This window comes from Pagrus major, chromosome 6, assembly GCF_040436345.1.
Source record: "Pagrus major chromosome 6, Pma_NU_1.0".
NCBI classification, from domain to species: Eukaryota; Metazoa; Chordata; class Actinopteri; order Spariformes; family Sparidae; genus Pagrus; species Pagrus major.
Genome location: NC_133220.1, coordinates 30,253,820 through 30,269,058, shown reverse-complemented (window position 1 = coordinate 30,269,058; position 15,239 = coordinate 30,253,820). Strand labels below are relative to the sequence as shown.

General features: G+C 41.7%; 1 protein-coding gene across 11 annotated transcripts in view; it reads left to right on the top strand.

The window, feature by feature from the left end:
* Nucleotides 1–15,239, top strand: part of foxp1b (forkhead box P1b) — a 164,420-nt gene that overhangs the window by 99,625 nt on the left and 49,556 nt on the right. For all 11 annotated transcript variants that reach the window (XM_073467781.1, XM_073467780.1, XM_073467783.1 and 8 more), the window contains one exon: nt 11,322–11,468. In XM_073467781.1, coding sequence (XP_073323882.1) covers nt 11,322–11,468 — 147 coding nt within the window. The remainder of the gene's footprint in view (nt 1–11,321; nt 11,469–15,239) is intronic.

Genomic DNA, 15,239 nt, shown 5'->3' with positions numbered 1-15,239 from the left:
ACAGAAACATGACTTGCTGAAGATTTAGTGAAGATCGCAGCAGTTCCTTGTTGGCATCTTTCAGCCGACCATCAAGTTTTTCCAAGCTACATGTGACTTGGCTACAGCCCTAGGTGGTTGTGTGACATTAAACAGTTTTGTTGGCTAAATTACCTTCCAGTCCTGGCCCGATGTACAGACCCTCACTGTAAGATACAAACCTATTTTGCCATTTATTGTTATATTGAATCATTTCTTGGGCGTTTTCATGCTACATTACTAGTCACCGGAGAATGGGCAAACTTTCTATTTGGTTCCATTTGGGGTTGGATATTAGGAGGATGCTCTATTGGATTTCCAGCTGTGGTTGGTTAGGCTCATGTTGCTCAAGCATACAGTTTATGACCGTTGGATTCTTCAGTACCATCATTGCTTTATGCCAAGATTCACGTGTCACCATCAGTTTTGTTGGGTGACGTCTTCTTGACTATGTTTGCATACATTAAAAGTCATCCTAGTTGTCATAAAACCCAACTTTTTTAGTTTTTTTTTCATCTTATAACATATGTAGAGATTAAACATTATTCAAAGATAAGGGTTTTTTATAGCTCTAAATTAGCTTATGATCAACGGAAGATAAATCTTAGTCCCCATTACATTTGTCAGATCTCTGTGCTACAAAATAAGGCTAGGATCTCCATCTTCCTTGGCATCAGAAGTGGCAATCCTTTGTTTTTCCACACACCCTCGACATCTTCCTGTCAGTCAATAAAAGATGAAAAAATATCCAAAAAATCAGTTCTTGTCCCACCGAAAGTGAGGCCCACCATGTGTCACGTCATCTGCCTCTGAGACAATAATACATTACAGTCCAGTGTGACGGGTGATGTGTCTGACCCTGCTGAAGATTACTCCTCTTTATGGCCGGAGCAATCAGATTTTTTTTCCTCCTTTTCTCTCCCCTTCCTTTATTCCTGGCGGCATAGGATCATATTACCCATCTTGGAATGACTTCAGCAGAGACACTGCTATTCCCAGGGAGCTGTCTCTCCCCGCTGCAACTCAATCCATAGCCAATTGGACTGGCCTGTGATTTATAGAAAATCCTCTCCTTCGGAGGAACTCTCGCTCCACACACACACACCCACAATCTCACACACACACACACACACACACACACACACACACACACAAACACAAACACACTGGGAATTCTCCGTCGGCAGCTCATGATGTGTTAGGTCTCAGGTCAGGACAGTTCAAGGCAGCGAGCATCAGTGGGAAAAGATGTACAGTCGAAAACCACAGAAAGCCTCAGCATCAAGGCTACGGCACGGTGGTTAAATACAAGATACAGACAACAAAGGCTTGTTTACTTCAAGAAGAGAGATTTTAGTGTCTTAATGAAATCAACAGGATGCTGAGGAGATGCTCTTTGGGCAGATGTCATTTCTGATCAATCTCCAGTGTCAAATTTGCTCAGGGCACCGTCACGCTTGTTGTCTGTTTTCCTGATTAGCGGGATTATTCATCTAGATGAGTTCTTTTTGCATCCACACAGAGTTAATCAACACGCCCTGCAGTGCAGAGTCCAGAGAGTGGTCAGCTGACAACACAGGCCATCAAGTTCAGGCCCCGAGCACTATGACGCTCCATGACTGCGATCACTCCTCCCTTCATCGAGCACTATTCTATAGCTGTGTGTAGACTACATTCATCTATATTCACCACAACTAAATTGGAAGATTAGGGGTTTTACTGGTCGTATCCCAGATGTCTCGAGTGTATCAATAGTGTTGAGTCCTCCGTCTATGAGACCAGGGCAGACAGATCTTCCCATTCTAAACAATATGATTCACGCATGATAAAATCTGCTCACAGTATTCTGGGTCTCACCCTGGGCTTTTGGAAGCGCCCATTTTCCCAAGCACAACACTCCCCGCTACCAAGTGATGCAACACTTCCAACGAAGATGCAATCGGGGAGGAGCGCGTGTTTTCTAACAGTCCATCTAAGCACCCAGCACAGTTGGCATGCCTCGGCTCTTTTCCTCCCACTTTATCAACTTGACGGATTTTATCGCTGTATTCAGTGGTGGGCATCCTGAGGCATCATATGCTCAGAACAAAAAGCTAAGGTCAGGGAGAGAGGGGCTGCTGAGATCGGCCCGCTGCATTGTTCCCAGATCGTTTGTGCTCTTTCTTTTTTTTTTTGCTCTTTTTAGCTCATTTTATCCTCCTCTCACCCTCATACCTCTTTTTTTTCTCTCCCTCTCTCTCCATCTGCCTCTAAATGACACCCAAGCATTGACTGCTTCTCCGACTGATTTGCCTGTGTGTGACCTCCCTCCTTTAGTGGAGCCATTCACAGGCAGTGCTGAAGTAGAATGCCTGGCTCTTGGCGGGTAGACATAAGAGAGACAGTGACACGCGGCTGTGCGCTGATAGACTTTCCACTGGAGTGGATTAAATCAGCATCAGGCTAGTGGAGCTGATTACCCCAATATGAAAATGCAGTATCTTAATGGTACATATTTTCATGAGGCAGCCCAGTTGCCTTTCATTTTGCGGCTAATATGTCTATTCTTATGAGTCATTTACTTCTTTAATTACCTTTAGCAGCAGATGCACAATGGAGTATTAATGTGAATGATTTTTACTGCCACTTTATCATACTGAGCCTGTGAAGTTGAAAGGCGTAATTGAGGTGGAAGAGCGACTCATGAGAGAAACAATATTTAGTTGACAGCTCCTCTTGTACTCCGGGAGGGTGTTTATGAGTTTACACCGCACTAAAGCTGTAATAAACACAGCATTCGTTTGATAATGGCGGGGGACGGAAATGCTTTCACTCAGATCCGCTCAGTTATTGAATCGTCCCAGGAAGTTGTTTGGTATAATCAGACAACGCCGTGCATGTGCTTGTGCTGCTCACTTGCTTGTGTGTCCTTGCATGCTTTTTTTTTTTTTTTTGGCGCTCAAATGAAAGTGTTTGCAGCAAGCAAAGCCTTATTTGCTGTTCTCCCCTTTGCAGCATGTGCAACTCTGACAATCCATGTCATTTGCATGTGTGTGCTCGAGATGCGTCTGTGTGTTTTGTCTGCAGCCTGTGTACTTTCCTTGGTGTGATTTTCTGATCCGGACCGCTCTGAATAGAGGCCTTCTTTAGCCATCTGTTGTTAAGCTGCTGGCTAAGCAAGGCTGGGGAATCCAAACAAACGGCGAGCACACAGCAAACGGAAGCTGTCAGGCTCGCATAGCTGAGCTGACCTCGCCGGGTTCGGTGAGGGGAGGGCTGTTGACCCCTCTGTACCAGGCTCCGAGCGCCCGCGCCGCCTGGTTGGGGCGCTGTTTACCCTCCCCTCTGCACCTCCTGCAACCTCCGCCTCCCCTCTGCTACATTCTACTCTTACCCCCTTCTCTTCGCATCTCCCTTTTACCTCTCTCTTCTCTCTTCCTCCATCTGTCTGCCTCCCCCCTCTCTCTTTTCACTCCACTCCCTCCATCATCAGTCCTGCTTCACAGCCCCCTCTCTTCTATCTCCACTCACACTTAATAACTTTGCTTTCGTCTTGTTTTTCTTACAGTCATTTTTTTCCCTACAAAACATTTGTCAGGGTGCTGCATTACCTGTTATGGGGAGAGAGAGAGGGGGAGGGGGTTACAGGGGGTGTGTTGGACAAACAAAACAGGGGTTTTATTGAAGGCAGATTTCGTCTTATGTAAGTGCACGCACTCCCTTATTGTTTAAACGTGGATATTTGAAATGTTTAGTGTTGTCATAAATATTAATAGATTAGTTGAAAAGTGCAGCGAAGGAAGGGAATCTAATGGTTTGAAGTGGGTATAAAACGCTGATTTATTTATGTATTCTACATGAATTAGTTTGGAAATCTAAACACAGACTGGAGAGTGTTGTTGCGAGGGCCCTGTAATGTGCAAGGTTTGAGCATCAGGGCCTGTTTTCCATGTGGAGTGGCTTTTTGGAAATGGCATTAATTATATACTTACTGGGAAACCAGACTTTCCCTGCTTTGCATTGCAGATAAATGTCTGTATTACTGAGAAAAAGAGAAAGGGGAAAAAATGCAATTAATATAAATAGACATGATCCTTGCTGCTTATCCGCTTACATGTTTAAAAATCACCCCCTGCCAGAAAATAAAAAAGTATATGCATTTCAATTAAAATGACAAGTTTTCCAAGTGAATTCCATTACTATATGTTTGCATAGGCAACACCGCTCGACCACCACATCTGTCACATTGTGAATATAGAACAAGCTGTGCCCCAAGCTTTTCCGATTTCATTGCCACTGGCAACAAAAGCCCATATAATTTATGAAATGATTGAATAACTTTGCTTTCTTGAGCAGCCTGTGGACGGACAGCACATTAGCTTAGCATATTAGCAAGTTACGTGAAGGAGTTGGCCTGGCTTGGTAAGACTCCCGCTGAGGAGCAGAGGGCCTTGCCTTTGAAAAAGGAAACAGCAGAAGTGATAAATGTCAGGTGAGCTGCGACGTGCGATCAGTCAGAAAGTCGAGCAGGTAACCTTGACATTTAGGCCGCCGGTGTTGGAGCCCCGCAGAGGCTGCAGGGTGAGACCAGAGGGCCCGGTGTCTTCTGAGCCGGACTACATTAAGAGCTAACCTATTAGCCGTGTTGTTGCTGGCTTGTCTCTGAGCCACGCTCTCCTGACTATTAAAGGCTGTTGAAACGTGGCTGCTGAGTAAATACTCTGAAGCACACACACACACACACACAAGTGCAGAAACACACAAACAGATGCACATCTCGTTCCTTCTCCTTTTCTCTGAGTGGCCGCAGGGATCCGGTTACACCTGCTTGCACATCTTCTAGCAATTAGGAGCAATCTGCTTGAAACCATTTCACGTTCAAGGTCTCCGCCAGCTGTGGCAAGAGGAGCCGGACGTTTATAGAACCACAGAGGTCTCCCTGTTGATGGGCCTGAACAAACAACGCTGTCCCGTTTTGCACCGTCTGACTCCCGATGGAGACACCCTGAATGATTCCCCCCTGAACTTTTTCCACTCAACATTTACTCTGTTTTCTCTGGACCTTCTATTACATTCCCTTTCTATTTGTCCTCCAGAAAACGTGATGTGATTGGTGTGTGTCCATCACACTTGGAGGATCCTTTATACACACTTAGATTTGGCCTGTTGGTACCCTTTTTGATTGGTACTATGGGTCAGTGAAGTTGGATAAAATAAGGACAAAAAGGAGACACATTAGCTGTAGCTGTAATGTGCCATTTTTTTGTCATAGTGTGAAAGAGGTGCAGTGAGTGAGGGATTCAGCAGAGAGCAGACTTGACTGTGTGGCAATGCTCTGAGCTGGGATTTGTAAGACACCCAGAGCTGGCTTTAGCAGCAGGAAACCCCAAAGCCTGTAAATAATCCACATGTGCAGACTGCACATAAAGACATCCAGTACTTAGCAGTTCCCTTATCACAGCGTGATAGCCCAGGGACATAAGAGACGCTCCTGCCTCTATTCACTAATATGGTGTGAAAGTAGTTGCAGATAAAACGCCTGTTGTTTATTGAGGAAGTTGCGTTAACACGGGGGAAGAGGGTGTGAACTTTGAACACATTTGGAATGGGGGGAACATAAAAGAGGACTGCAAATGACAAGGATACCAAATTGCACCGGCTTTGTCGCTGATAAATACCTTTGTCATGTGCTGGAGGGTGTTTTCTAATCAAAAGCACCTGGAGGGTTCACTCTGTCCATGGTGTGTGTGTGTGATTGTGTGTTTGTGTGCATATAGACCCACTAACAGTGAATGTATGTATGCTATGGGGATTTAGGCGTTTATCTCTGCAGTTTTGTTTCTATACCAGTAGTAGGGCTAGACAATATATCAGTATTACCTTTATCGTGATATGAGACTATATATCATCTTAGATTTTGGATTGTTATATCTTGATATGATGTAAATATTGTCTTTTCCTTGTTTTAAGGGCTGCATTACAGTAAAATGATGTCATTTTCTTAACTTACCAGACTGTTCTGCTTGTTCTAATAGTCATTAGATCCACATTAGTTTTCAAAAATCTATTTGTGGTTACATTTTGTGAAAGCACCAGTAGTCATCCCTACAATATTGTTGCATTATCGATTAATTATTTGGTCAAAAATATCATCGAAATTGATTTTGTCACCCAGTCCGAGCATTTATGAAGTGCGTTTGATGAGATTTCATAATATCATGCCTAAAATTATCGCAATTGTATTTCAATGCCATATCACCCAGCCCTGCCTAGTAACAGGCTCGCCTGCCGAACAAGTCTCAGTTTGCGTTTATACAGTGGGCTACTGTAGTTTTGTATGTTTACACACAAGATGATGTAATCTACACAAATTCAACGTATGTATCAATCACAAATCCTGCTTTTTTCTATTATTTAAAAAAAAAAATGTTAAAGTTGAATACATCTCCATACATATACCTTACACTCTCTATGCATGGCTGCCCAAAGTGGGGCCCACAGGCCAAATTAGTCCCACCATACAGTTTGATTTGGTCCACCAGATGTTTCTACTGCAAAATTACAATTAATGTGGCTCCAACACTAACCTACCAACACCATCACAATAAAAGTATACACTGTTCTGTAAGTTCTGTACATTGTAAACTAGGCCTGCCTGATATTTAAAAAAAAAAATCATATTGCAATAATTGTGACAGATATTTTGATGTGATTCACAATTAGTGGAAATGATCATCATTTGCCTCACAATTGTAATTTTCACTGCAAAAAATGATCAAAATCTGGATGTTGGGACATTTGTTGCGGTCTACTGTGTACCAAGCAAACATGTTCTTAGATCTGGAGAACAAGATTTGTAGACCAGGACACCTTTATCCAAAAAATATTACAGCTTCTGCAGTTTGGATATTGCTCTTCATCATGTTGCGATTTTGATTATATTGTGATTTGTTGTGTATCCCAATGAATGCTGTAAGTAGTGCACAGAAATAAAGAACAAATACTGGATACATATATTATTTTATATATATATATATTTTTTGTGTATTGGTCAGCCTTAAAGATAATATATACAGTATAAAAGTATGATCCTGTCCAGTTCATTTTTCTTATGTACAGTACGGTTCTCAGGGCGACCTACTGTAGTTATTATGATTATAGCACAGAGACAACATGCTGTTTCCCTCATCTCTCCGTGCTTCAGACACCTTTTAACTGTCATCAGCTTCCAGTTTAACACATTTGCCTGGAGCAGCTCATACACTCACATGTCTATCAAGCGTCCAGTACCTTTGAATGGAAGATCAAAAGAAGATAAATTCCAGAGGAGCAGGAGGAGGAAGAGGAGGAGGGGGCGAGCTCTGAAATAGAGGAGTGGTTGCTGTGTAAACATGGCAGTGACAGGTCACAATAGGTTATTTTAGCCCAGCATTAGGCCTCTCAAAGGCATGCCAGCTCCAGTGGCCTTTTTAAAATACAAACATGACAGCAACATTCCTGAACAGTGGAGTAGAGCTCACAACACAGGTTCTCAGCCCACTCGTCTTCTTTCTCTCATTGTTTTCTATGGCGGCAACAGTGTTTACTCATCTCGCATCTTCGGCTGTCAAAAGTCACATTGTAAAGTTATTAAGGCAGGCATGTGCTGTCAGGCAGCAGTGAGACTTCAGTTAATTCTCCTGTGTCAAGATGATCGTTGACTGTATTTTCAAGTGCGTGATTGCATAATTATTGCCCTTACTTTAATGTGATGAAACTGTTGACGTGAATATTAGGAGGCTGGGTAAATTCTCCCGTATTTATGTGATGTTGCAGAATGCCGTCATTGTTTAAAATGTCATGTGGCTCCACAGCACATTAGGCATTACCTTATTCAGTCATAATTATCCCATGTCATGTAACTTTGCTGTGACCAGAAGATGTATACATAGACAGTTTGAGTACAGACACACTGTCACACACGTCTGGACACCGTGTCTGTCAGTCTGACGTGTTATCTAAGTTTGATTGCATGACTGATGCTCACTTTGAGTAACTCATGTTTATGTCACAACATGAGCAACAAAATTATAAGAACAATGTACACATGTACACAACTGCCCACTGTTTGAGTAGTGCACATTGCTGCAGTGCAACAATTTCTTTATCTACATGTGGTGACTATCATCGGGCAGGTTTACAGTCTGCTGCTTTATATAAAGATGACAGTGAAAGAAGACTTCCCAGAACTGTATCTCTTCATCCATTACTGTTGACTCAACTCTCTTTGTTCCAACACCCTCAGTTGTAAACCCAGACACACACACACAACGCACACACATTTCACCGCATGTGTCATCAGTAACAGCGGAAAAGAAAACAGCAAACTTTGTTTACTCTTCAGTGTGCCCGTAATACCACGCCTTGGGCGTCGTGAATGATTTCATTACAGCTTTTATCTGTCTTTTGAATTTCCTTTTGAATATCAGCGTTTCTCTGTCTTAGTCATGTGAACTTTGTGATCACTCAACATGTCATGGTTGGATTGTTTGTAGCTCACCAGAGCTGCTAACGCAAAATATTCACACTACCTTCTCGGCCAAATTATATTGTTGTTATGAATATTGTTTGAAAGCTTGTGACTTTGGTAACTTTGGTATTTTTATGTGGTATTTGTATTTATATTTTTCTTTCTTAGATTTATTGTCATAACTTTTTTGGTAACACTTTAAAATAACCATCATTAATACATGTAAACATGTATCGTTAATTAAACTTTAGTTAATAGTTATTTTATTTATATTAAACAAACAAATACAATGTTTTATGAACCATTTATTAGACAATTGTACAGGTTTGTAAACATCAGTTGCAACTTTAAAATGGATATCCAAATATGTTTATAGATGAACTACAGTGTTTAGTAACCATTTATAAAGTATTATAAACATTAGTTGCAACTTTACAGTAAATAATGAACTGCTTTATAATCAATTTATTAAGCCATTTTTCAATTGTTAAGTTGCAACTGATGTTAATAAACTTTTACAATTGCTTCATAAATGTTTTATTAAACATTTAATTGTTTGTTAACAGTTAAATACCTGTTAACTAAAGTTTAAAACTATACATTTACCATGTATTATTGATGGTTATTATAAAGTGTTACTTTATTTATTTTTTTAAGCTGTGAGTGGAAATCTATAGAAGACTAAAACCGCCCACATCAAAAATTAATGAAGTAAAAATAAATTGCTCAATAGATGAGTTAATATGCCATTAAATGCACCAAAAATTATATTAAAAAAGAATGTAGGCATTAGTTAATTTAGAATATGTTATTTAAATTATTATTTGCATTTAAATTTGCATCTTTGTTTATTTATCTTTGTTTTAGTTTGCCTTTTTATGTACTGTTCCGTTTTGTTTATCAATTTAAACTTATTACTTTAAAGCATTTTCCTCCCTATTTATTTCCACAAACTTTTTTATTTCTGTATTTTAGTTTATTTTATTTTATTATATTTGTTTTGCATTTTTTAGTCCATGATAGAAATCAAGGGGATGTTTTCCCCCCAATATTATAATTAAAAAAAATACTTAATGATCTTTTATTTTAATTATATATATTAAAATTTAATTAAATATATTTTTTGAATGTCACTAACTTTCAGTTACAGTTTTTACCATTTTAAAATATTACTGGTTTTAACAAATAAAAAGGCTTTTTTTGTGCTGAAAATATATCGGCACGCTCTTCTGACCGCAAGATACGATCTCACAGTACCTGGCATTAGTATTTTTCAGATCCCCTCCCCAGGTCCCGTCAGTTCACACCATGTTGTTGTTTCTGATTTTTCCACCAGATTGTAAGTCGCTTTGGAGAAAAAGCTAAATACCTAAAATGTAAATATTGCTTTTGTGTGGGAGTGAATCTTGCTCACGTAGTTCTTAGTTTCAATTTATACACTTTCTTTATGAGTATGCTTGCACGCGGGGGGTTCCCCTTCCCCACAAATTTCGAGGCGGAGGACAATTAGGCACGCATTGCTCATTTGTCTCTACATGAGAGCTCGGAGAAAGACAGAGACGGACAGAGAGGAGGAGAATTTATGTACTTTAAAGTTAAGCCTGGTGAAATGCCAGGAGTGTGGCCTCTTTGTAGCCTGCGGTCATATTTATGCCTCATGATGTCATCCGACAGCCGTGTGTTTGGGAGGGTCAACACACACACCCACGCACAGACCATCATACAGCTGTTCGCTCCTCTCCCCGCTCTGTCTTAAAGTATTGTCAGACTTTACTGGCACTAAGACCAGTTCTCAGACTTATCTCGATCTTTTCATCCGTCTACAGAGCTTTCTATTTGCCCTTTCCCTGTAGACATCTTACTTTCACACAGTCTTTCACAGGTTTCACTCACTTGTTCACACGTCGCTCTAACTTTTTTCTCTCTCACTATCTTCTCATTAAACATTCCACCGTTTACTTTTTGCAATTTCTGAACTTTCTCAGATGATTGAGTGGACAACTTGCAGATCGTCCATCTGTGAGATGAGCTTGGATGTGCCCCCGACTGTTTGTTTAATTGTGGGAGCAATCGTCTGAGGGACATGGAAAGAATGAGGCCAGTTATTTACCCAGATGGTTTACTGGTGGAGGTGTGAGGCTGGCCAGCTCACTGTGGGAACACAACGCTTGCTTTTCTTGGTATCGCTGACCGTTTTCAAGACCACTGTGTTTTTTTCCCCCCCAGCTCTCTCCGGCTTTGTTTGCTCTGGATGGCATGTTTGATTATTTATCGTAAGGGAAAAGGGAGTAGCTGGAGCAATAAACATGTGACTGCACTGTATTTTGTTTTCCACTGAGAAGGCCGTGTCCTTTAACAGATATTTGAGGCAGCCATGAAGCCTTTTATTTGGGGAGTTTGACTGAGCTAAAGGAGGATCAAAAGCACTGATTAGTGTCTCTGTGACACACATTTGTGTTTGCTGTAAGTGGAACTTATCAACAGATAAATATTTCTTCTGGATGGCTGCAGTTGATTTTTTTATCTTCTTTCTGTCCGTGGATTTGTTTTGACATCTGATCATTGTTCCCTGTGTGTTTGTGGAGGAATTGTTTATGCCAGCCCTTTAGATTTATGACTCTGAATGGGAGAGTATTAAAAGATGGTCTGTAGTGTTTGTTTGTTATCTACCAGGCCAAGAGGGTATTGTTGTAAGGGGATACATCTGCTCTGATAATAGGCATCAAAGTGATCTCAAGGGGCTTTTAGCATTTCTTCTTCTAGCCTTTCTATTGGACATTTTTTTTAACTCTTTATTCGTATTTTTCTCTATAAGGCTCTCCAAGTGGCCCGGCAGATCCTCCTCCAGCAGCAGCAACACCACCAACAGCAGCAGCAGCAACAACAGCAGTCCCATTCACAATCTCAACAAAACACTGGCCGCAAATCCCCGAAAGCCAACGACAAGCAGCAAAACCTCCAGGTACAGTCTCGCACGCTCTCTTATTTATTAACTCAATGATGATCAGATGACTGGGGTATCTGACTTTGTGGTTGATCCGATGCAAGAAAAAAAACAAAGCAAACTTATGCAACTCTCTCTAGAACACAGTGTGCGAGAAAACAGTGCTCGACTAAGTTCACAAACAGGAAATTAATATTGGCTGTGCAACATTTGCAGTTATGTATGCTCACGCATTTTGTGAGATTTAGCAGCACACACAGGCACACATGCACACACAATCAGCCATGTGTCTTATGAGCTTGTACATGGAAATCAGCACTGTTGTGAAATATGTAGCCCAGAATGTTAGAGGAGCTCCTGTGAAGCCGGTTTAGATCACATGAGCTCATCCAGAATCACTCCAGTTCAGGAACACACATCAGCATGTGTAGCTGATCCTCTGACCTCTGCAGTGGAAAGGCCTCCTCTGTTGACTGCACTTATAGTTCAGGAGTTGTACAGCTTTTGGGTGAAAGCAGAAGAAAGTGTAGATGAGGGAGAAGAAAAGGGGGGAAATGAGAGCGCTCCATTCCTCCCACAGAGAAGTGAGTCGGGTCAAGCAGAGGAAACTCTTTCCCTGTTTGCCTCTCATCACACAGCAGACATGAAAGAGGAGGCAGGTCCCTACCACCAGCAGCAGGAGGTGCTATGGAGCAGCCCATAGGTGGGGTGGGTGATCCAGGTGGAGGGCTCCGAGGTGGGGGGGACATGCAAAGAGTGGGAAAGTGTGAGGACAGTTGTTTGAACTGTCTTTGTGATGCAAGGAAAAAAAACCTTTTTTGTTTTTCATCTTGTTCTGCTTTCAATATGAACGGCGTGTCTGATGCAATATTTACGTTAATTTCAGATCAGCTGCCTCAGAGATGTATATCTATGTTTGAACAAGGAGCGCTTGTTTGTGTCGGTGTGAAATTGCAAACGACTTCAGGGCATATTTGGTAATTAATACGGAGGCCCTGTTCTCTATGTGTGTATATATATAATATTTAATACCCTTACTATCCCATTGGGGGCCCTTTTTAATGAGCTATTGTAGCAGCTAGGTCTAATGTCAGGTTGTGAAAAAGCCTCTTTGTTGTGCAGATGTCTTCGGAATAGCTCCAGAGGATGAAATATGACTGTGATGACCTTTCAGTTGTGTGCATATTTGTCAGGATTCAAATAAGTTGAAAGGATCAAACTAAACAGTTTCCCCAGCCTGGCAGGGAATTGTGCTGCAGAGGTCAACAGAGGGGACCACAACGGCAGATTCCAGCGTACAGCCAGTTGTTGGTACATAGTGAAGTACTAGACCATCTCCTGCAGACAAAGACAAAATTAAAATTCTAATTTATTAATGTATACAGAGAGCTTGGCCAAGCTGTCACTCAGCTATTGAAAAGAGAGTCGGGCCCTTTTCCCCCCGCTCTCTCTCTCCCCCTCCCCTCCCCTCTCCTGCCCGGTTCTTGTGAAGAGAGCACAGGCTCGCTGTAGTATCTAACTAACACTGTAAATTGCCTGCTCTCTAATGTTGTATGTTACATTTTGCCGGGTTGAAACTGCCATTATGAAAAAGCCACAGGTCCAGACAAGTGTTTGTTTATCTCCGAATTACATATTCTGCTAATTAAACACACCCCAACCACACACACACAGTTTAAAGCCAAGAGTTCATACATAAACATCAGTGTGCCGTTCTGTGAGAGGATGTATTACATTTGTTTTTGTTGGGGTTTTTTTTCTTCTCATGGTTTTCTGCTGGCGAGATTTCTCTTGTTTTGTGTTTTTTTTTTTTCTCCCTCTTTCTCACAAACACATTTTGTGAAACACCAGAGGGTGACGGTCTGAGTCTCATCTCCCGTCCTCTTTTAAGAACAAACCTGTGCTTAGAGGAGCCCCCTTCACACAGAACATTCCCTATCTCCATCACACAGCCTGGATAATGATTCTCTGTTGAGCTGGACTGGGTCATCAAAAGACATGATCCAACAATTATGAGGCTGTGTAGTAAGCTGACACCCCATAAAAGCACCTGATCTGCGGACGAGGCTCCATTCATCTCAGCGGTCTTCCCATTAGGCACGAGGAGATGTGCAGAGAGACTTTTACTCATTTGGAGATGTGACTCACTTTCCAATTCATTCTTATTCAAGTCAAAAATAATGAAGCACGGTATATACAGAAGATCTGAAAAAAAGAATGACCTGCATAGTGTAGTGGAAGGGGGAAAAATATGAGTCAAACAAGCCTCAGAATCCTTGATCAGCATTAAATGGCTCTTTGGTTTTATCTTTCCAACAGGGGTGCCCCCCCACATCCCCCTCACCCCCACTCCGCCCACCCCTGCCTCTGGATGAAGATGCCTCCGCTGTATACTCAGCAGCCTAGAGGTGCTTTAATCAGACTGGATATACAAACAGCTGCTATGCAGGCTGGAAAGCAGCTAAACATACTTGACTGGTCAAAAAGCCAGTAAATTACATTGACAGAATGACACGTGTGATTAAAAGAATCCATGCCGCTTTTACCTTTCTGCGCTTCACACCTACAGTGGCACGACGACGAGAGCCGGCAACTCCCACCCCACTAATTACCATTATCAGTGAAATGGTAGGGTTTGACTCATTAGTTCCATGTGCATTTAATTAGAGGCAGGCTGAAATTGGATTTAACTTATTACTTTTTCATGGATCACTTTCTTGTCATCACTTCAAATTGGATTGCAGCCCCAGGTAACTAATTATGCCAGCCGCAGGATCAGGAGTGGAGAAATAGGTAATTAGGAACAACACTGTCGGACCCTCGCTGATAGTCCACCAGCACCGAGGTGGGAGGAGGGGGAAATTGAAGCTCGTTTGTGGCGTTGCTCACGAGCCCGGCTGGTTAACTAGACCTCATTGCAAGAGATTCTAGGTAGGCATCCACCTCCTACAGGGGATTATGTGGCATTCAGCTGGGCTGAAGATGTTGTGTCAACATGGAGTCTTTGCTATCAGTGTAATGCCCAGATTATGCTTGTTTCCCATCCAGGATTGTGCCTGAGATTGGCCCTCATTATTCATGTCACTGGTACAGTGTGAGGAATGGCCGGCAGCCAGCTGAAGCTCCCTGTGTGGACGCTGCATGAATGACATTGACTGGTTTCTGTCTGTAGTACGTCTGCACTGATTCTAATGAGAAGACATGAATGGCCAGTTAGAGGAGAGGCAGGTGGATATTGTGGGAAAGTAAAGATATGCTTCACACATGCAGTTTTCACTTGTGATTCAGAGCAGCGGTAGTCTGCTTATAGAGAAGGGTAAAGGAAAATGATAACATCACTTTACTCACTATTGAGAGCTTTCATCTTTAAGGGAGCTTCTTTGCAAAGGATTGGAAGCTAAAAGAATATCTCAATCCTTTGAGTTTTTATTGTTTTTTCATATTTATTGTAATTATGTGATGGCCTTTTTGTTTTGAAATGAGAAGCACCACTCAGTATTCTCTGATAAATGTTGCATTGAACATTTCCATGATGTCAAAGGTGCATCACTTGTTATTCTTCAGAAACAGAGAGACTACTGATAATGTTTTAAAACCATGCCAGCAGACTATTTTCTTATCTATACTATTACCAGTTGAAACCACAATCCACGCTTCTTACTTCTCCTTTTTCTTTTTTCTTCTTTTCTCTGTCTCTCCTTGTGTTTTTACACCATAGTGTACAGCCTCACAGAGGGCATCTCCAGGTCAAAAGATAATGTCTTTTCAGTTTACAGGATGAAAGCCTTT